The sequence below is a fragment of the Desmodus rotundus genome, chromosome 12 (assembly GCF_022682495.2).
Source record: "Desmodus rotundus isolate HL8 chromosome 12, HLdesRot8A.1, whole genome shotgun sequence".
Taxonomy (NCBI): domain Eukaryota; kingdom Metazoa; phylum Chordata; class Mammalia; order Chiroptera; family Phyllostomidae; genus Desmodus; species Desmodus rotundus.
In genome coordinates, this window is record NC_071398.1 from 60,637,270 (window position 1) to 60,660,576 (window position 23,307).

Below are 23,307 nucleotides of genomic sequence, written 5' to 3' on the forward strand. Positions count from 1 at the left end.
CACAGGTGGCGTGCAGTAGGCCTGGGACACTGTCAGTGAAGTTCGCCTGGTTGCTGATAGACAGAAAACCTCACCAAAGTTTTCCCAGGGCCTGTGGTTTCCATTAATTTGGAATTATCACTCATGTTGATGTCAAGCTTTTGTGTTTGGTTACAGATGAGTTCAAAGTCTGGTTTTCTTCTCTTTTCAGGTGCTGGAGAATCTGGCAAAAGCACCATTGTGAAACAGATGAAGTAAGTTGAAACAGGGCCTTTTGTAAGGCTGCATTTCCTCAGACTGCATGCAGGTCCCAGTATCCTTTCATTGTAGGTCCCCGGTAATGATTTGCGGTTTTCTTCTTTTCAAAGAATCATTCACGAGGATGGCTATTCAGAGGAGGAATGTAAACAGTATAAAGTGGTTGTCTACAGCAACACTATACAGTCCATTATTGCGATCATAAGAGCCATGGGACGGCTAAAGATCGACTTTGGGGAAGCTGCCAGAGCAGTAAGTGTTCCTCATTTCCTCTCCACTTGCTTCCTCAGTACATGCAGTTAAGCAAAATTCGCTTCCTGTTTCAGGGAAGTGAATTTAAGCAACAAGGTAAGATGTAGCAAAGTACTGTGCGGTCATTTGAGAAGTGTCGGCAAAGAAGAGTCTAGGAAATGGGTCCTGGTTTCTGTGATAACTGTTACTTATTTGCTCCCTTTACAGCACTGTTTTTTTCACTGTGTAGTAGCAAGTGCTAGTAGATTGACGGGATCCAAAAGCGATTGCCATGATATTGTAGCTCTGCTTTCGGACGTGTAGAGATTAAAGGCAAATACCGGTCTCCCAGAATATACTTGGTAAGGACATGAACTCAATCTAAATTTTAGCGGCAACTTTCAGGTATTCAGGAATACTGTCTCTCTATACTACATTGTAGTATAGCCTATAGAATTGGATTCTACCACGTCCTGGCATAATTCTTTTTCTTTTTTAATTTTTTATTTCATTTAGTCCCCTTCCACCCCCCTCCCCCCAGCAGTCACCATACTGTTGTCCGTGTGCATGAGTCCTTTCTCCTCGTGTAATTCTGTGCACGGCAGGTAATCCGGAGTCTTGTTGATTAATTGTAACGTACTTCGTGGGCCCTGAAGGTCTAGTTTGTAAAATCAGGACATTTGATACAGTGGGCAGAGGACCGGCCACATGAGTACAGGGGGTCTTTTATATCATCGTCAGCTGAATCCCAAGAGCAGGCTGGGAATATATGGAAGGACGTTTTGGAACTAATGGAGTCATCAGCTGTGTTCAGAGTGTCATACTTGGTTGCTATGGCAATAAAAGGAAGTGACTTGGGGAAACTACCTGAGAAGGCAAAAGGCCTTTGTGTCTGTGAAGTAGCTTAGGGACTCCTCTAAGCGACTCCCAACTCATCAAACGCAAATTAATATCGATAAATAACTGGGGAGATTGTTGAAGGGAAAAATAATACAAGGGTGGTCATAATTGGATGGTCTTAGACTAGGATACCTTAGAAGTGGCATAAGGGAAGAGAGGAGCTAGAGGAAGGACTGTAAAGTGATGGGAAGAAGACAGCAAAAGAGGAAGGGAAGGGGAAATGGGTGCGGTATGGCTCCTACGTTTTTGTCAAAAGGTAGAAATTACACATCACAGAAATTAGAGCAGGGAAAATGTGATAACTAAAGTTTATTTCTGTCTTCTTCCTATTTCTTCTCTCACCTTCTGCTTTTCCTTGTCTGTTCTTCCTGCCAGCTCTCTCCTGTGTTTATTTTCTCTCTTCCTTTTCTCATTTCTTCCCATCACCTAACTCTGCTTCTCTGTTGTACAGGGTGGGGCAAAAGTAGGTTTACAGTTGTAAGTACGTGAAACAGTTTATTCTTGTATTGGTATTTATTAATTATTTATTACTTCCCTTAAGAACAATTGTGAACTTACTTTTGCCCCGCCCTGTATTTTCTGTGCCTGCTAATTGGTCAATGATACTGTATTTATTCTCTTTGTTGGATTTTTCTCCAACAAAGAGAATAAATACAGAGAATAAAAACTTACTTCTTTTAGTTTCTTTTTTATTTTTCACCCCTTGTTCTTTGTATCTCTCTATCATCCCTCCTTCCATTTCTTTCCATTATCAAATCGGTTATTATTAATCGTTGGGTCCTGGCACCCCTTTCTCACCATATGCAGTCGGCAGTTTGTCTTAGTCCGTTTGTGCTGTAGTAACACAGCACCGTGGACTCCATAGCTTATTTAGAAACTTGTTTCTCACACATCCGGAGGCTGGCAGTCCAAGACCAGGGCGCCAGCGTGGTTGGACGAGGGCTCTCTCCCGGGGTGCAGACGTCTTGGCTATGTTCACAAGGTAGAAGGGGAAGGGATCTCTCTGGGATCTCCATTACAAAGACAGGAACCTCTTTCATGGGGCTCCACCTTCAGGACCTAAGCACCCCCTCCAAGGCCCCACCTCCTAACACCATCACACTGGACAATTAGGATTCCAACATACGGATTGCGGTGGGGCGGGACCCAAATATACAAATCATATGATCCCTTCTCCTACCATTTCTTTAGTTTACCAAATTTGTCATCTTTGGATCCTGACACTTCTATGTCACCAGATACAGTTGACATTAGTAATTCCTCTCAGGCGTCCTGAATCATCTAGCTTTCCAGCATCCACCCATAGTAATCTATAAGTCTGTACATCATTTTCTGAAATTCCTCTTTTTTATACATAAGAATTTACGTCTCCTCTGTTATCCTTCTCTAGCTATCTGTGGTTGGTTAGAGAGTGAATGGGAAAGAATAGAGCTGGGCGTGGGACAGGTTGCTTTTTCATGTCTGCTGAGGGTGAAGGTATACATGAAGTTCATTGCAGAGAGGGGCCTCTTTACAGACCTATAAAGAATGTTGTGGGGAAGCAGGATTGGTCAGTGGAAGAGATTAAGTGGTAAGGAGAAAGTGCTTCCCCCTCAAACAGTGTTTACAGATTGTAGTCAGGCCAACAAAATTAGGTAGCAGTAGCTCTCTTTCCATTTTAAAGTTTCTAAAGTTGGAATCATAGTTATATTAAAAAGTGATGCTTATTGAGGCTTTTGAATACCTGCATGAGTACAGGTCAAATTTCAGAACCAAGGGAGTATAAAGTCTTCAAATGGTAAGTAAAGCACTACACCATCTTCACAGAAGGGCTTGCTCACTGTTGAGTGTTTGCAGTTTACATCATTTTTCAGCTTTTCTCAGTCATTCATTCCTTCATGTTAAATTTCCGTCTCTGGAGAGAGAGGAAGGGAATGCTGGTGTTAGGGAAAGTTCCTTAGACAGGGTTGGGCCTAAAAAGGTACAGCCAAGGATGCAGGAAAGGATGGGAGGAATGTTACTCGGCAAACGCCATTGAGGCCGAGGACCCTGAGTTTGGCAGAAGCGCTTGGAGTGCACTCGGGTCAGTTTTGCTCTGCTTTGCTTTGCTTATGTGGATACACGGGTCTTGGGATTTTGTGGTTGGGGTTGCACCTGCGTCTGAACCGCTTTTTGCTGGCTGCTCTGTCTTGAGGACAACTTGTGACACAACTGAGTGGTGTCTTTGCCCTTTACTTTTTCTTTACCCAGAATATGCTTTTTTTTAGTGTCTGCATTTGCATAGTCCTTTGGAAATCTCCTGAGGCAGAGCAATATTAGATTTGAGTGGGGAATCATCCCCTGAGACTGGTGTTCCTTTTTATACTGTCTGACGTTTAGGGCTGAGAAGAATAAAGCAAAACAGGCACAGTTCTCATGGCCCCTTGCGGTCCTTTCTCCCCCTCCCATATTTCAGGTCTGTAACTGCTTACAAAGCCGGGTCTGTGGTTCCTGACGTTTTGATCAAATCTCTCCTTGTGACTTTCTTTTCCTTGTGCTGCCTCCCCCCCCTCCCCCCCGCCCATCTTATTTAGAGGGTTATTATTTCTCTAGGGAAAATCTAGAGACTGAAGTTTCCCTGAGGGGTTTATCCCCCCCGTCCCCCCTGCCCCCAGGCTCCTAGACTTCTAAAATGCCTTAGTCATCTACTTCTTCCTATTCCCTTGTCTGACCTGAAGTGGGGAAAGAAGAGAACACTTTTTCCTTAAGCTTCTTTTACTCCCTTTGACATGTGTAGACTTCACCTCTTACGTGCTAGCCTTTTCGTTCTATTTTTATTGTAGGCTTCCTTGAACAGAATGCAAATGAGTTGCCTGTGTCTGTCTCCCAGGCCAGTTTTTCCATCAAAATTTACGAGTAGCCAGGATGGAGATGTGTAGGCCAGTCAGAAGAGATCTTGGCAGGAGATGGTGGTGTGTGGAGAAGGGAGAGGGGAGTGAAATCCTTCCTCAGCTCCGCTCTGCACTTCCAACCGCTGCGGACATGCATTGAGACGTCGAGCACATTCTCTCAGACTGCCCTGCCGGCAACGTTTAAAATATTACAACATACAGTGCTGTGTGTGTGTGCGTGTGTGTTAAGGAGACTCGTGTCGAGCTTTTAAGAAACAGAATCCCCCGTCTCTCCCTCTTCAGGATGATGCCCGACAGCTTTTTGTCTTAGCTGGCAGTGCCGAAGAAGGGGTCATGACCCCCGAACTCGCAGGCGTGATTAAACGGCTGTGGCGAGACGGCGGGGTGCAGGCCTGCTTCTGCAGATCCAGGGAATATCAGCTCAATGATTCTGCCTCATAGTAAGTAATTTCTCTCTATGAAACCATAACAGAATAATTTGGTGACTCTAGGGAAAGTGCACTGCCTGTCCTTAAGGAAGCGCTCGAGTCACAGACGCCCCTCAAAGTCTGTGGATTCCTCAAAGATTGTCCAGTTCAGTTATAGAGCCCTTGGCCTTTTCGTATGACTTGGAGAAAACCATTTCCTCTTGGAATGTAAACGGGAGTTTCGGCCCCATGAAAGCAGCTGTGTGGTGGTTTGTAATCAGCCAATGAAACTGGTGAGACAGCTCTTGACGCTGGGGCCTGGTTCCCTTCCAACTCATAAGTTCCTCTGCATCGGAGCTTTGCATCGATTGCCAGCTAATGAGGGAATTTAGAGTTGAAGCATCCCTTTTTTCCACCCTCCTCTCTGTGGCGGGGTTGCACTGTGCATTTCTCTGGGAAATCTTTTGCCAGATCACAGTAGCAGACTTTGTGTAGAAAGAGAGTGTTGAGTCTCAGAACGAACTTGAAGCATCTGTTTGTCAAGGAAATTCTCTTGAGTGTTATGTAGTTTTAGAAAATTTGTAATTAATACTTCTGTTAAGCTATAGCATGCCATCCTATTTTGCTTCTTTTACATGTTTATTTATAAGACCTATATTCAGAATGTTGGGGTTTTTTTAACATGCATTTTGGGGGCTTGGTGAGCTCTTGTTAGTTGTATTCATTTCTTTACTAAGTGAAGACACTTCTAAACATTAAGGTATTTTCTCCAGCATTATATTTTCCTACTTTTCCCATCCTCATTCTAGCTTAAATTGTTATAAAAAGAAATTAAATGATATTTGAAAAACTTACTAAGAGAAAATTTGACTTTTTTAGAAGCAATTCAGGATTCTTGCCCATCTTATAATAATTTTTTAATTGCATATAATTGGTAGTTTAAATAATTCTCCCAGTAGTCATCAGAGCTAGACTGTAATTGTTTTTTTTTTTATCATACATTCAGTAAGCTCTGAATCCTCTCACTACACCTGCAGACTGTGATTGTAAAGTTATTTTTCCCTAATTGTGGATCTAAGCTTGATTGATCCCTTATTAATGATTCACTTACAGTGGTGCCAGCTGTTCTTCACTTGTCAGGCCAAAAAATCTTTAGAAACCTGAAGAATTTAGTGTAGCTTTGAGGCAGTCTTTTCATTATTTCACTGACAAACTAAATTGCTTTGAAGGTATTTGCAGTTGGTTTTCGGCTTAAATTTTTTAAAAACCACAACTTTTAGTTTCATAAATAAAAACAGGGAATACTCTTTTTTCTTTATTATTGACACTATTACAGATGTGTAGTCCCTCCCTCCTCTCAGACTACCCCCCTACACACTTCCTTCTGGCCATCCCCAGGCTGTTGTCGGTGTCCATGGGCTACACATACATGTTCTTTGGCTCATCCCTTCCAGAAACGCTCATTGAGCATAGTTCTCGTTTTAGTGTTAGTAATTCAAACGCCGTTCTCTGATTCTCTCTCAAGTGTTTAAACATACAAATGACCCATTCACTTTAAATGTCAGGGGACTTTTGTTTTGCTTTTTATACTGTGCAGTGCACAATTGAATTGGTATTAAATTTCAGGAATTTTAAGAAGAATAACGTATTTCCATATTTTTAACTTTTTTTTTAAACTTACATTTCCATATTTGTAATTGACCTTCACAGTTTAATTCTGGTAGAATTAAAACCACTTTTGTGCAGTGTATATAGAGCCTACTTGAATTGTCCTATTCTAGGTTCACATGTTCTTATTTCTGTGATACTGAAGATCTCATTCTGTTCTGCCACTTCAGTTAAGAGTCTGCTTTTGGCAAGGAACTGGTTTAGTCCATTGACTTGCTGTGTATTTTATTTAGTTACCTCAATGATTTGGATAGAATATCCCAAACCAACTACATTCCAACCCAGCAAGATGTCCTGCGGACAAGAGTGAAGACCACAGGCATTGTGGAAACGCACTTCACCTTCAAAGACCTGTACTTCAAGTAAGTCTCTAGCCTTTTGATGGGATGTGCCAAACACAGATTTCCCTTCTTCAGTTAGTGTCTCTTAAGGGAGGTAAAATTTCTCCAGGCAGTATTTCTTGGTCTAGAATCTTACTGTATCCGTCAGCCAGTATTGGGATGTTTTAACTGTGGGAGCCCAAGCTTTTCCTCTTTCCCCAAGTAGCATAGGTATTTCTGTCCATTTGAAGGAGCTAAACTCAACATTAATTGTATCTGAGGTATCAGTAAAAGTAATCATATGGTTACCAGTGTGCTTTGTTTTTGGTTTTGTTCTTTTCAGCTGTTTTTGTGGGAACCACGGAAACAGATATTGAGTGTGCGTTGTTTAGAAGGGCAACAGCAACGCTAAAAGGACAGGAAGCCAGTTAAGTGGCTGTGTCCTGCTGTTCGGCATTGAAATAGCACTGCTTTTCTCGCCCCTGTCAGTCCCTTCTTTCGGAGTGCATATCCCTTTAATTTTCATGGAGTGGAGCTCATGCAGGCCTGGCTCTTGGACTGATCTGTGCTCAGCACCCTGCAAACTGAGTTCTCAGTACAGCACCGAAGTGGAAAAATTGACCTGGGGGCAGAGGCGTTGGGGAGGTGTGACGACATACAAACGGGGGTGGTTTTAGAGGAAGTTCTAGTGTTTCAGTAGCAAGGGTTTTCTCATCAGCGTTAGTAATTCTAAAACAGGCTTCAGCTTCTCTCTGCATTAATGGTCTTTTGTGTATGTTAGAACTGTCTTTGGTTCCTGTTTTCTGCTTTTGGGACCTTTGAGGTTAGAAGCAGACTTTCCCCCTTCAACATGTGATGTTCTTTTTAGCTACCTCCTTATGCTTATATGCAGAACGTGGTGGAGAGCATTGTTGCACACACGTGTAACTTTTAGCTCAGGTCTCTCAGTTTTCTTTTCTCTGAAAAAGATTGATTCAGAGGCTTTGTGAAATCCACACAGTTTAAGTATTACTAGATGCCAGTTGATGTCTTAAAATCTTAATACACCTAACCAGATCGAAACCTGGTACAGGAAATAGCCTTTCAGCCGAATATTTGTAGACTAGAGGAGCTGCTTCTCTTTAGTGCTGGTGAGTTTATTTACCAAGAGTGGCAGGAGCCGCTTGAATTATCACCCACGAAACCATAAGAATGAGTTGTCTCTTTGTGTATTATTAAGATTAGTAACCCACTTATAATTAAACGTTGCCACCTTTGTTTAGTGTGGGAAACCTTCTTGTTGATGTTGTCGTAGATCAATCTTTCGTTAGGTGAGTCCTACTGGTCGTCCTAGGTCAGGACCCGTAGCCAGGTTGAATTAAGGTGCCGCACCCACGTTATCGATGGCGTTATCATATTGTTATGAAGTGCTGTCATTTCCTCCGTGTCCTCTTCTCTCTGGGCAGAACCACTGTCCACTTATTCCCACGTTCACTGAGCGTCCAGTCTGTGCAAGGCGTTGTGTAATTGCTTACTTGCCTGTCAGTTACTAGGAAATGTTTATACAACGTTGATCTGTTAGTGAATGATACTGTAAAGGTTACTATGTGCTAAAAGCTCACCTAGGGAACTTCACAGTGTTCGACCACTTTTATGAACCTTTCAGAGGAAAACTGAGATTACTGGTGTACCACAGTGTGTCTCCTCTTGAAAGACGTCCACGGTGAAACGTATGATGTTAGCTTTCCTAAAACCTCCAGTATGACCCTGTATTAGGGCCAACTTGTGATTGCATCATTACAGGTATCGTGACCACAGGTTGAAAAACAGCACAAGATCAATCAGAATAAAAAGTTGGGTCATGAAGAAGTAAGATGATTCGGGAACAACTGTAGTAGCATAAACAATTAAATAAACAAACACACACGGCTGGAAAAAGACAGATAAGATGACTTTCTCTTCAAACACACATTAAACAATTATTCAACTATTTCTTAACTTCTTTTAGTTTCTGCCAGGGGGGAGAGTCTCTGAAAATAGACCCTTAGTCACTGTAGATCTGATAAAAACCAGCCTGGCAGGCTTTTTAACCTGTAAACATTTTGTCACTGTTATCAAACATATATCTTACGAATGTCTAACCATTTGAATGCATACCTCCACATATCCCAGTACCAGCTGAGACAAAGCTGGGCAGATACACCCTGGTCAGGCAGTTCAGTTGGTTGGAGTATTGTCCCAGTACACCAAGGTTGCAGGTTCGATCCCTGGTCAGGGCACATATAAGAGTCAGCCACTGAATGCATAAATAAGTGGAACAGCAAATTGATGTTTCTCTCACTCTCCTTTCTTCTCTCTCTAAAAAAAGAAAAAAAAATACATGTATCAATAAATAAAGCTGTGTAGGTGCTTCTTGTGTTATAGGAGGTAAATGAGGAGATTGTTGACAGAAATTCATCAGTGACTCAGGATACCAAGTAAGCCCGCGGAAGGGAGCAGTGGACTGAAACTGACCGGGACAGAATATACAGTGTGTGAACGCTTGCGGCTTTGTTATTATTAATTAGGTTCAAACAAGACTTGGGGTTGAGAAGCATTGGTTAAGTTTTACTTTTAGATATTGGGTTCTTAAGAGTTCTACTGTAAAATACAGTTTGCCTTTTCCCATAATCTCAAAAATATTTTCTTTAACTAAGGAAGACATATCTCAATTATACCTCAAGTTTAAAAAAAAAATTTTTTTTAAGTAAGAAAAATAAACTTGTGACTCAGTAGGGAGAGGTTATGGAAGAAAATGCAAGTTGGGGACTTGTAGTTTGTCACGTTCTCTCTTGACTAAAGAGGTAAGCCACTGGAGAGGTGCCGTGGCACGGTGGATAGGGGCCCGTCTGTTAGTAGTGTGCCCTTGGGCATATTATTTAACATAGCAGTGCCTCCGCTTCTTCCTCTGCACAGCAGGGGTGCTTCCCAGAGCGTTTCCAGGATGAAGTCAACCTAAGATGTTTAGGGTGGTGCCTGACATCATGGTAAACACGCAATAAATATTAGTTACTGTTACTATCTTAAGTTGTATTATTCAGCTCCTCATTTTTCCTGTCTTTTTTCCTTTCCTTCCTTTAACCCATTCCAGTGCTTATTCTGCTGGCTTGGTGCCTGATACAAGCTTTGATTAGAGAGGAGGCTAAACTGTTTCTCTAAAACGGGGATTTTGATTATTCCAAAGTTTTATTTTTCTCATGTTCTGTTTTAACCACAAATAATTGTTTTGATTACATTTTATCTGCTTCTTCGTTTGTCTTTCTATAATAAATGGGGTTTGGAATATGCAATAGTGGGAAATTCCCTAGCCATTTCAATTTAGAGAGAGAGGTATGTGTGTGATCTTGCTGAATTTGTGCTTTTTTCCCCCCCCTTACTCAGGATGTTTGATGTAGGTGGCCAAAGGTCAGAACGAAAAAAGTGGATTCACTGTTTTGAGGGAGTGACAGCAATTATCTTCTGTGTGGCCCTCAGTGATTATGACCTTGTTCTGGCTGAGGATGAGGAGATGGTATGTTGGAGCTGCTGGTAAAAAGCCTGTCTGACACTTCCAGGAAATGGGAAATAACTCATAGGAAAACTTTGTGCATCTATGTGCTCTTTGAATCCAACTTAATATCCTTAATTTTTTTCCTTGTCAGTGAGATTAGATTTTGAGAATATTCATTCATGCCCTGTTAACTCTTAAAAGGTATGACAGCATATTGAGCACGTGGGTAGGGCTCAGTCCTGTTGCCTGCCGGTCTCCCTTCCCACCCCCCAGCCTCCCAAGAGCTAAAGAGAGGAGGACTGGCCCAGCTCTGCGCTGCTGTGGTCTGGCCCAGCCCCACCAGTGCCGTCAGTTTTGTCCTGAACAGCTAATCCACCTTTACTTTTCGTTGCTGACCTGTCACCCTCTATTTCTTTTTTAGAACCGAATGCATGAAAGCATGAAACTGTTTGACAGCATTTGTAACAACAAATGGTTTACAGACACTTCAATCATTCTCTTCCTCAACAAGAAAGATCTTTTTGAGGAAAAAATAAAGAGGAGTCCATTGACTATCTGTTACCCAGAATACACGGGTAAGGAGTCATGAAGGGTTTTGGTGGAGGTGCCCATCTTAGATTGGCACCTCAGTGACATTCCTGCAGCCGCCTTTGGTTTGGTTTGGTTTGGTTGTCCTTGTGGGGAGTGCTCACTGGTACTGGCAGCAACCTAAGTGTGTGATTAAGTCTCAAGTGCTATTCCAGACGTAGACGACTTTACTACTTCACTTTATTTTTCTGTCCTCATTTTTTGAGGAACATGGAAAAAGAAAGAAATCAAAATTTGGTATAAATGCATTCAAGAAAATACAAGGAGAAGATGCGGTCGTTGCGCACGAGAAACTGACATCGGTTGTAGAAAGAGAGACACACACGAAGAATTTCATTGCAGTATGAAACGGCCACTCATACAAGAACAGAAGCAGGGGTTACCTCTCTGGGGTCGGTGTAGTCTTTCTCTAGAGGAACTGATACCTGGAACGAGACAGTAAGAGGATGAATTAGAAAGCACCAGGCAGATGGGGAGCAGAAACATTTTAGGAAGAGGGAATAGCATATATGAAAATGTGGAGGTGCTTCGATTGAGGCATGGGTAGACATGCTTTGCCTCCTCACACAACCACGGAGAGTTACGACTATGTCTCGAAATAACCAGAACTGTCAGAAAGTTGAGCTATACGGAAGTCTGACAACCAAGGATTTAAGCCACATTCACCCAGACGGGTATGAGGGGCGGAGTTGCAGAGACAGGCGTGGAGACACGGTGTGGCACAGAGAGAGAGTGGCAGCGGAACAGGCAGTCCCACACTCACATATGGTGGGTAAATTTCGGGAGGGATATCTTAGGAGCAAGCAATCCAACCCCCAGACCAGACTGCACAGCCCAGGGTTCCAGCACCAGGAAGATAGATTTCCCCATAACTTCTGACTGTAAAAACCAGTGGGGATTGGGGCAGTGTAAGAAACTGTCAGATTTTCAGGAGAGTCCATTTAAAGGGCTCACACAGACTTAGAACATAGCAAACCCACCCACTATGGAATTCACCACCAGGGCAACAGCTGGAAAGATGCCAGTTGCATACAGACGTGGGTGAAGTGACTGGAAACAGGATGAGTGCCAGGCAAACCTCCAGAAGCCAGGCAATGGCATTGTCCCCTCTCTAAGACTCCTACTCAGCAGTGCAGCAGGTTGCCCCGCCCTGGAGATTACCTAAGGCTCTGGCCTACATAATTTACAGGTGCCTTTTCTCAGACAGGGAGTCTAAGCAGCTCTACCTCATACACAGAAACAAACACAGGGAGGCTGCTGAATTGAGGAAACAAAGAAATAAGGCCCAGATGAAAGAACAGAACAAAACCCCAGGAAAAGAACTACACAAAACGGAGATAACCAACCCATCAGATGCAGCATTCAAAACACAGGTGATCCGGATGCTCAAAGAACTTACTGATTATGGCAAAAAACATAAGGGAAGAAATGAAGGTTACACTAAGTGAAATAAACAAAAATCTACAGGGAACCAACAGTGGAGAGGATGAAGCTGAGAATCAAATCAGTGATTTAGAACACAAGGAAGGATAAAGCATTCAATCAGAGCAGCAGGAAGAAAAAATAATTTAAAAAAAAAATGAGGATATGCTTAGGAACCTCTGGGACAACTTTAAATGTACCAACATCTGAATCATAGGGGTGCCAGAAGGAGAAAAGGAAGAGAAAGAAACTGAAAACTTACTTGAAAAAATAATGAAAGAAAACTTCCCTAATTTGGTGAAGAAAACAGACATACCAATCCAGGAAGCACAGAGAGTCCCAAACAAGTTGGACCCAAAGACAATTAACGTGATAATTAAAATACCAAAGGTTAAAGATAGAGAGCCCTGGCTGTTGTGGCTCAGTGGATTGAGTGCTGACCTGGAAACCAAGGGGTCACTGATTGACTTACCAGTCAAACCATGTGCCTGGGTTGCAGGCCAGGTCCCCAGTTGGGGGCATGTGAGAGACAACCATACATTGATGTTTCTCTCTCTTTCTCCCTTCCTGTATCTCTAAAAATAAATAAATAAAATCTTTTTTAAAATTTTAACAAAAAATAAAATACCTAGGAATAAATTTTTTTAAAAAGATAAAGAGAGAATCTTAAAAGTAGCAAGAGAAAAGGAGACAGTTACCTACAAAGGAGTTCTCAAAAGAAACTTTGTAGGCAAGAAGGGAGGGGCACAAAGTATTCAAAGTGATGAACAGCAAGGACCTACATCCAAGATTACTCTATCCAGCAAAGCTACCATTTAGAATGGAAGGGCAGATAAAGTGCTTCTCAGAGAAGGTAAAGCTAAAGGAGTTCATCATCACCAAGCCATTATTATATGAAACGTTAAAGGGACTTACTAAGAAAAAGAAGATGAGAACTATGAACATTAAAAGGGCAACAAATTTGCAGCTCTCAAAAACTGAATCTAAAAAAACCCCAACAAACTAAGCAAACAACCAGAACAGGAACAGAATCATAGGTATGGGGATCACGTGGAGGGTTATCAGCTGAGAAGGGGACAGGGGAGAACAGGGGGAAAGGTACAGGGAATAAGAAGCATAACAGGTAGGTACAAAATAGACGGGGATGCCAAGAATAGTACCGGAAATGGAGAAGCCTAAGAACTCGCATGCACAACCCATGAACATGAACTAGGGGCAGGGATTGCTTGAGAGAAAGAGGGTACCAGGTGGAGGAGGAAAAAATTGGAACAACTGTAATAACATAAAATATATTGTCAAAAAAAAGAAAATGGAAATATGGAGGTAGAGAATGACATCATTTGTTGTGGAACCTAGTAGGAACTTGGTGGTGCTGGAACTTTAAAGGGAAGAAGGACCGGTTGGAGAGATGGACAGCGACGCTCATGGAGGGCCTCGTTTCTCTGGCTGAGACAGTAGGGAGCTCTGGAAGGATTTTAATTGGGGTAGATGATATCATAGGAACTGCTTCAAAAAGATTATGCATGCAATGGCAAAAAGATAGTAGGGCAGTTGAATTAGGACTCTGGATGCAAATAAACACTTTTGGTGAAGATACAGGTATATGTCATAGAAGCTGTGGCAAGAATGCAGCTAGAACTAGGAACTGGAAACTGGTGAGACCCCTGGAAACATTTCTTTCCCTATTTCTTTCCTCTTTCTGTGTCTTCTTTATCCTCTCTCCTTACCAACTTCTTCTGCTGCTCGGTCTATGTGCTGTGTGGTAGAAGATGGTCCTGCCACAGTTCCTCTGTCTCCACTTAAAAGACTAAGCAAGACTGGGGTCAGTTATCCCCGGGTCCAAATTCCTAGGGGAGATATGACTGCCAGGGCTGCAGCAGACACTGTGACCTTTATTCGCTGCGCAGACACTGAATGCTGTCTAGGAGAAGGCCAGGGTAAGGGAGGGGGAGGAGTCACGGGTATTCCCAAAAGTCCTGCCTTGATTGGGTGCTGGTGCTGTGCTCTGAATTTGTATTTAGGAATGTTGATTTTGAAGCGCCTGTGGAACATCTAGATGGAGCTAATAGATAGTTACATACATAGTTTTGGAGTTTGAGGGTTAAGGTATATTGGTTTGAGATACAGTATGGAAATGAGAGAACAATGACTTAGGGTAATGATACAGAATGAGGAGAGAAAAGGACCATGGATGGAATGAGAGAGAAAGCCAGCCTCTATTGGCAGGGGAGAAAGGAGGGTTGATACAGGATCAAAAGAGGAGAGCCCAGAGAGCCAAAGTGTCAAAAACCAAGAGGAGACTTAAGAAGTGAGGGCTGGTCACCAGTCCTGTGTACAGAAAAAGAAAGGAAGATGCACATTGAAAGTGGCCTCTGGGCTTGGTCATTACTGAGAGCAGTTTCAGTGGAGTGAATGAGCATGGGGCCAGGTGAATGTGTATAGGCTTAGAGGTAAGAACCTGTAGAAAAGTTACAGCAAGTGGATGTGATTGGTGGAACAAGATTTGTAAGCGGGTGGGGAAAGGAGGAATCACAAGTCCAGGTCTGAGGAGGAGGAACCAAGAGTGGCATGGCCATGTGGTGGAATAGTATTCAGCCACGAAAAGGAACGTTTCCTTCTTTTTACCTGCTGATGGGTGCTACAGCTTGGATGAACCCGGCGAACATCACGCTAAGTGAAAGAAGCCAAACATAAAACATCGCATTTGTGTGATTCCTTTTATATGATACATCCAAAATAGGCAAATCTGTAGAGATGGAAAGCAGATTGATTGGCTGGTGGTTATCAGGATGTTGGGGGCTGGGGAGTAATTACTTAAGGGGAATTGGATGCCTTTCTGGGGTGGTGAACAAGTTTTGGAACTGGAGAGCTGGTTGTCACGTAACATTGTGAATCCAGGAAGTGCTACGTCTTTTATGTTACGTGAATTTTACCTCAACTTTCAATAAAAGAGTCTAGATAGAGCAACTGAATTTTGACCCAGAAGAGAGACATCTCTGAGACCAAAGGTACAAAAATGAGTACAGATGGCAGTAACTTTTAAAGCAAGGTGTTGAGCTAAAAGGTTAAGATTCTAGTTTAAGCCCCATGGAAGTTGGGAATGTGGTCATCATTCTGAGTGAGGCGGGCGTGAGCACTGGGTGAGCTTATGTAGGAAGTAGGCAGGTTTTAGGGTGAGAGGAATGTTTCCCAAGACAAGTGCGAGGATTGATAATGTTCCAGCTGGGACTCTTCACACACAGCAGAGACCTCATTGCCGCATCGTGTGCGTGCGTGCGTGTGTGTGCACACACTTACGTACTTCCAAGCCTCGTTTCCATTGACTTTATTCTTCTTAAGGACTCACAGTCCTGCTTTCCCAAGTATCAATTTATGTTCCTACCAGACAGTATTGATTTTTCAATCATCTGTCTCTATTCAATTACAGAAGTTCTGCAGATCTCAAGAAAACCATTTCAAGCAGCTACCAAGCTGTCTTCCTTCAGTTCTTTAAATAGTCTGTTTAAATAATACCTGTTACTTTCTTAAGCTTTTCTTTGTTATTTAGTATTTATATACTTAGTTTCTGGGGGGTATTTTGTGTGGGTGGTTTTTTTTTTTTTTTTGGTCATGCTTAATGTCACTGTAAATGGCCTCTGGTTCACGGGAAGAACTGTCTTTTTGTTGCATTTCCCTGACTTTGCAGCCAGTTTCTCTGGCCACTCTAAATAGGTTCATAGGTAGACAAGATGGTGTAGGACGCAGGGGATAGAGGGTGTTACTCACAAGTGGGGGTTACTTTTGGTTCCCCCACCTTTAAAAAAATAACAGCCTTATGGAGATATAATTCACATACCATAAAATTTAGTACTTAAAGATATATAATTCAGTGCCCATTCCCTTTGCATCTATTAGCTTAACTTTGGCTATTTAAAGTACAGCCATAAACCTCTGAGGCTAAGCCCACCTAACAATAGAATGATTTTGAAAAGAAGTGTGACTTATTCACAGTCACTTCAAGGAGCAGGACCTTTGAAACAATTGTGTTCTTGTAGAAACACATCCTCTTACTTCTCTGGTTTCCTTTTATACTTCCTAGATATTTGGCCAAAAAGTCTAAAATGAAAGGGGAAAGAAATACTTAAAAGTTTTGTTTTCCTGGATCTTTGTGTGTGGTGATTTTGTTTAATTTATAATGATATGTATCTGCTCTCAGGAAAACTCTTAATAGTGGTTATAGAAATACGGGAATCTGTTTATATTCAAAGTGGGACCACACCCCCTGTCTCCATCAGTAAGTGGTGCCGGCCTGACTTCACTGAGTTCAGGCAGCTGTTAGAATTTGAACTAAGGATATTGGGTGTCTGCTTCAGGTTCCAACACATACGAAGAAGCAGCTGCTTACATCCAGTGCCAGTTTGAAGACCTGAACAGGAGAAAAGATACCAAGGAGATCTACACCCACTTCACCTGTGCCACCGACACCAAGAACGTGCAGTTTGTGTTCGACGCCGTCACGGATGTCATCATTAAAAACAACCTAAAGGAGTGCGGCCTTTACTGAAGTGCGTGGAGGCGAACAGAAGGTACAGCTTCGGACGGTTCTGTTAACAGTGCTGCAGCGATGCGTCTTTGACTTGGTAAACCTCCTCTAATTAAGAACGTTCTTCTTTTCTAGTCACTGCAGTGTGGAGTGTTGAGACCAGACTTCTCTTGCTGTCTCTTTGGGCAGCGGCAAGCATGAGAACGGGACCAGCGATGGTGGCAGCATGCAGAATCTTAGCACTCTTTAGCACAACCTTCTGTACTAGGGAACTCTTCATTGACACGAGATGCTAAAATCAGACATTGGAATTGGAACAACTGTAAAGTATGAATCAAGACATCACTTGGATTTCATAATCTCACATGTTTAGGGCAGATGTGAAATTGAGGTGCTGCATCCCAGAACTTACTCTTTTTTATTTTTACTTCTTTACAGACCATCAGTAGTTCATTTAAGAAAATTTTTCCCATCGAGAATAACTTTACTAAATTTTATTTCGTTGTTTGCAAAAGAATCTTTATTAAAACACACAGCGTCTTAACTATGCACATGTTATGAGCAGATCGTCTTGAAAACGTTGCTCTTCGTAGGAACGTGTTGTTTTTACTCTTGGTGTGGTTGGAATGTAATGTTTCTTTAATAATCTAATTCTTCAGTTACGGGGCTAGAATTAGGGCTTTTTGGATGAAATTTATGTTACTATCCTGTTGAAAGTACCATTACGGTTTCCAAATGGTAATTACATTGGAGAGTTCTAGCTCTCTCTTTTTCTTTAAGCTTAGGGTTGAAGGTTAACTTGATTTATGCTGATTACCAGATTACTAGATAAATACTTCTATAGTATGATAAAGTCAACTTCTTGGATACAGACACACCCAGGGCAGCTGCCAACCAGAAATGCAAATTGCTAAATTTCAGACAGAACCAGTGACTTTGCTGCTACATCCCTGCTAAATTGACAGCTTTGATTCTGGCTTGTTCGTCTCAGTCACGGGGAGTTTTGTAAAAGATGCCTTTGGTTTTCATCCTCCATGACCTTTTCTGTTGGGAAACATCTGAAGTCTATTAAGAGTGCATGCTTTTCCTTTGTAAATGTGGTGCCAAATCCCTGTTTGCCATTGTTTTTGTTGTAGCAATGTTAATTAGTAATCCTTAGTACCTTCTTTTGCCGAAATTATTGCATTTGGGGGCCTTTTTCCCCTTTGTCGTGTGTACAGATTTTAATCTGTTATAGTTGGCAGCAGTATTAAAATGGTGAGCAATGAGTCCAGGTGTGTTCCTGTTTGTAACTAGTCCTTTCTGGAAATATTTTCTTGGTTTTCTTTTTGCCCCTGCTCAGTGTGCTTTGGCCTTTGTCTGAAAGCAGGTTTAGGTGGAAAGGTTCCCTGAGGCTCTCGTCTTTTGGTGTGATGGTGATGTTGCTTCTCGGCCAGCCTGAGGCCGTAGGTCCTGTCTGTGTAGGTGATCTACTCAAAACCGTTTTCCAGGCTTACATTCTGGTTGTGCGGAGCGCCCCGTTCCCCTCAGCCCGCAAGGTGGTCTGTGCGATGCACAGGAAGTGTCGGTACCTAGTGTGCAGTCGTGGGGAGGCAGGCGAGGAGGATGCGTTTGGAGCAGTCCGTGTCCGTAGTTGGAGCAGTGCCTTTTGGGGTCCAGTCTTCCAGGATTGGATTCTGTCTCATCTTTTGGTGTGACCCTTCACGAGTGTAAACGGAGAGAGGTGTCTGGTCATCTAACCTGGTGCAGAAAGTAAGCCGCAGTAGTGCAGTGCCTTTATTGGTCGTTTTGGGTTTTTTCCTTCTCTCTCTTACTCGTTTTGGAAAAGTATATGCAGATGGTGAACTGTGTTAGCTAGCAAATTTTTTTTTAGGATTGGGAAAACTGGATCTAAAAAATAAAATGATCAGCTTCAGTTGGTGACTGATTTATGCCCACAATGTAAATAGGGGTGGTAGTTCTCGTTTGTTCTGAATATGTCTTTTCCCTACCGTACTTTGTAAACAGAATCATCTGGTTATGAGAATTGCTCCAGTGTTGTCTTAACTGGAGTCTTTCCATGGTCTGGGCTAATGGGGTGGTGTTGATAACCCAAAATAACAGGTCATCAAAACATTAATATTTTAAAATGCATTTTGTATTTTCATTTGAATACAGCTGTATGTTGATTTTTAGCCCTTCATTAGTGAAAAACAGTAGTTCTCCAATTTTCGGCCTCTACAACATTTACACTTGTTCTTTATTTACGTGAAGACCATCCCTTACCCACCAACCCAAATAACTTACTGAAATGTACATTCCTTGTGGACCCAGGGCGCAATTTAAGTCAGTGGTTTTCAAATATGCCTTACGTCAGAATCTCCCGATCCATCTCGGAGACTGACTCATGGTCTGCGGGCTAGCAGTCTTTAACTTTCAAAAGGTTATTCTCACCATCAGCCTTGCTAATCACCATCACATTTTGAAATAAAAGATTTTTTTTCTTAGTGCAGAGCTAGAATATGGGTGTGAGACATCGTATCTACTAGGAGGGAGAAAAAGGATTGATGTTTCCTGGTGTCTTATCTGTGAAGAATGCTGGAGATTTGTGGTGTGTCCTGTTTCAGAATTCAGGTGGCCAGGCTTTGGACCATCCAAGAAATCACCACATGTAAGAAAATTAGCTTTTAGTAAAGGGAGAGCAGTATGTAAAGGCCCCGGCAGGAAGGCCTGCAGTAGTTGCGTCATGTCGCTGACGGCCGTGTCTCCCCCACCTGACCGACCCCGGGCTGCGGAATTGCTGTCCGCTGGGCTCCACGTAAAGAGAAAGCGTCCTGCTGCTTCCGGGCCAGTCTTCCCGACCCTGCGAACTCAGCCTCGCCACACGTTTCACCTCCTGGCATGAACATTCCAAAAACTCGTGCAATTGTTCGTAAGTGGATCTTGAGATGACATTTCCCTCTTAGACTGTTAGATTTCTAAGTCTAGTTCAGTGTATCATTTCTTTATCTTCCCTGATGGATTGTTTTTTCACATCGTGCTGCATTCTAAGAATAGATGGACCAAAATTTTTAAAACTGTTCTCTCGCCTTGTTCTTTTTCTTCTCCCATGTATTTGTTTTATTACATGCAAATTTTGGAGTATTTAAAAATAATTTCTGGTTCTCTTAATTCATTTGCTCACCTTATCTTCATACATGCTGGTCGTTGTTCTCTGATTTGTAGTTGTAACTTTCTTGGGACATTTTTGTCTGGCCTGACTAATTACCTCATCCGTTATCCATTTGCTTAGCATAGTTCTGGAGTTTCCTGTCCGGAGCTCCTTGCTATAAGTCACACATAAGATAAAGTTAGTCTCATTCCAATTAAACCCTGCCTTTGACTGACTTCCCCCCTTCCAGATGTTCAAAACTGTCAGTCCTCTCTACTCACATATTTATAAAAACCTAAAACAGCACTTACTCCCTTCACACCTGTCACTTATAAGGTCTTTCATATGTGATGGTGACCGAGGTCATCTCAGTTTCCAGGACTGCCAGGTCAGTTTTGTGTTCTCTGGGCTTCACAGCACAGGTGAGAGCTGTGACCCTGGACCAGCCACAGCACCCACAGAGCTTGGAGGCCAGCCAAGCGCGAGAGAAAACCAGGCTGCTTGAAGGCTTCACACTGAACGCCTTGCCCTGGCCAGGTGGCTCAGTCGGTTAGAGCGCCACCCTGATGGGGCTGGTTCGGTTTTCGGTCAGGGCACACACGAGAATCAACCAGTGAGTCTGTAATAAGTGGAACAACGAATCTATGTTTCTCTCTCTCTAAAAGATCAATTTGAAAAGGTTGATCTTGCTATCAGCTATTGGGAAGTAAAAAGATGTAAGGGAGGCCCTGGAGAACTCAACTTCCAGGATGGTCAAGATGTTTGTTATGTTACCTTTACCTCTGTTTAGGTTTTAACCCCGCCCTCCGCCGTTTCCCATAGCCTTTTATGGGTTATTTACTTCCACTGAGGAGCGTGTACGTTGGGTCAAGTTGGGGCAAGGCCGTTTTTTCTGATACTGTCAAGCCCAGGTCTAGCCCGACTCAGGAATAAGTTGATAAGGAATGGTGTATAGGAGCAGATACCCGAGATGTAGGATTAAGGTATATGCATTCCTTGACTAAGCTATACATTAAGACGTCTGAGAGAGGTCCTGGGAGCATGTACTTTTAAATAAATTCCCCAGGTGGTTCCGATGCAGCCAGCCAGGGTCAACATTTAGGGACAGCTGAGAGGACCTAGTATTAAATACCAACACAAGCAGTACACAGGTAACAGCAAAATCACTAGTGGACAGCTGAGTTATTTTTATTTGCCAAGCACCTTTTATACGTGGTTTACAGTGCCTTCCTCTAAAAACCATTTAGTATGAGGACTGTTTGGTCAAAGAACATTCCTACATTTTAGGTAGAGTATTTAGCTTTTATATAAAATTAAAACAAGAAACGGGCTTCTAAACATTGTATTTATTTCACTGCATTTATTTATCCAGTGGGAATTGAAAGACACGCACACCAAAGCAAAGATAAAATCCCATGACAGAACTACCTGTGTGTGTAAAAACACGAACATTTACCATCGGTGGGAAAAGAGCAAAGCTTGCGGGCCTGAACCTTGGAGTGGAAGTCTTCGAGAGGGCTTGGGGGGGGGGGGGGCTGGGGCAGATGCAAAAGGGTCTGTACCCCAGCGCTAACCTCTTCTCTGCCGAGTCCAGGGGGAGTCCTCGAGCAGCAGAAGTAAGAATAGTGCTCGGCCGGGACGCCGTCTCAGTGCATCAGCCCTCACCGTGCTCCAAGCTGTGTGGGAGCAGGAATGTTAAGTTTTGTTCAGCTTGATTTTTCTACCTCCTGACCCAGCGATGCTCCACCTTTTCCATCTCATGGCACACACAAACTAATTATTAAAGCTCTGCGGCACACCAAAAAATATTTTTTCCAATCTGCCAAAAGAAAATTATCATTTGATTCATTCACACCAGAGGGCTATTGTCTTGGCTGTTGCCATTTTTTAATTTGACAACCTAAGGGAAAACAGATCAGTGCCCTGACTAACTAGTCAGATATTACATGTTTTAAAAATTCTTGCAGCACAGCCATTGAAAATCACTGTCTTAACTGCTACTACCCTCCCTCGTGCACCCATATTCCATGTGTGAGGGATTCCCAGTAGACAAATCGCAAGAAACAACCTGTTCTAGTTCTAACTTTCCATTCTTCCTTATGTAGGATAAAGGTCCTCAGACCTCAGAATCTTAGGAGGCTGGAGAGTCGTGCTGGGTTCTGTTTTTTCTCTGTGTCCAACTAGCTATGGAATCTTTCGTCTTGCGTCCCTACTCTGTTAACTAAAGGCGGGCTTAGTTACATCCTCCAACTGCGAAGTTCCATTGGTTCTCACCAAGTAGCAGTCACATTTAGAAGGGCTCTGTAAGTATTCACGGTTCTCAGGCCGACACTGCACCACATCGAAGGTATCTAGGGCAGTCAGAGCCACAAATGAGCTTCGGGGGCTGGTTGTCTTTTCCCAGCCCCGCTCCCCATGCTCATTTTGAAGACCTGACATGAACTTCAACTATATGTGGAGCGGGTGAAAGGTCTTCATTTTGCATTTAAGTCCAGTGTTTTACTTTCTAATCATACTAGCACTTTTTCATGACCAAAAGGCAGAAAGGTCCCTTCTGCTATTCGCCCTGTACCTGTTTGACCCCACCGAAATGTCTTTACACTTTGACCTAGCAGGACCACCGCAGGCTCCAGCACACTGGCGATCCCCACCCGACCCTGAAGTCCCGCTGGAATCCGGTGCTGCTTTCATCCAGTCCTCCTCCATGGAAACATAAAAGCACAGTCCAGTCACCACGTACGCTTTTCCATTGTTTTATTGTGGTCAAATAGAACATCAAACCTACTGTTTTAATTATTTTAAAATAGTTGAGTGCTATTAACTACATTCACATTGTTTCACCACCGGCACCCCCATCCATCTCCAGAACTTTCCACCTTCCCAGCCCCAAGCTCTGTCCGTGGGAAACACCGACACCCTCTCCACCCAGCCCCTGGTAACCGTCATTCTCCCTCTTGTAAGTGGAGTCACAGGGTGTATGTCCTTTTGTGTCAATCATACTGTATTTGGGGGAGGGGGGATTAAAATTTCATCAGGTGTAGTGTGCTGTGGAACCTAGTTTCCATGGGTGCGGTGGAATCCCACAGTGAGGGGAAGCCCCGGGGGCCTTGCCCTCTAAGGACACGAACAGGAAGTGACACCTCCAACAAAAAGCTGTTCTTATTTTTGTCACTTTATGCTAATTTTGCATTCCGTCTGAGACTGATTGGCATTGGAGATGATTATGTTAAATATCTCTAATTTAGAGATGGCACAATTAAATAACCAAGAATTTGGTTGGGAGTGGGAGGAGCTTCGGAGAATGAGAAACCTGACTTTGACTTTACAGTGTAGGCTGAGCTGTGGGTAGCCCGGTACTTAGAGAAGGATCAGTGGCTTTGCATTCAGAAGACTTGTTCAGACATTCTCTCTGCTACCTCCTGGCAATGTGATCTTCATAAAGACACTCCACCTTCCTGGGCCTTAGTTTCTTATCTACAAATTGCTAGCGATGGGCCTAGAATG

The 23,307-nt window shown here is 42.9% G+C and overlaps 1 protein-coding gene across 1 annotated transcript in view; it reads left to right on the forward strand.

Annotated features, from left to right (window-relative positions):
- GNAI3 (G protein subunit alpha i3) overlaps positions 1-17,946 on the forward strand; it is a 35,997-nt gene extending 18,051 nt beyond the window's left edge. Inside the window, exons 2-9 of the mRNA XM_024570084.3 lie at positions 191-233; positions 348-489; positions 4,521-4,678; positions 6,547-6,675; positions 10,033-10,162; positions 10,563-10,716; positions 16,504-16,716; positions 16,809-17,946. Of these exons, the coding sequence (XP_024425852.1) occupies positions 191-233; positions 348-489; positions 4,521-4,678; positions 6,547-6,675; positions 10,033-10,162; positions 10,563-10,716; positions 16,504-16,694 (947 nt within the window). The 3' untranslated portion in view covers positions 16,695-16,716; positions 16,809-17,946. The remainder of the gene's footprint in view (positions 1-190; positions 234-347; positions 490-4,520; positions 4,679-6,546; positions 6,676-10,032; positions 10,163-10,562; positions 10,717-16,503; positions 16,717-16,808) is intronic.
- The last annotated feature ends 5,361 nt before the right edge of the window (positions 17,947-23,307 follow it).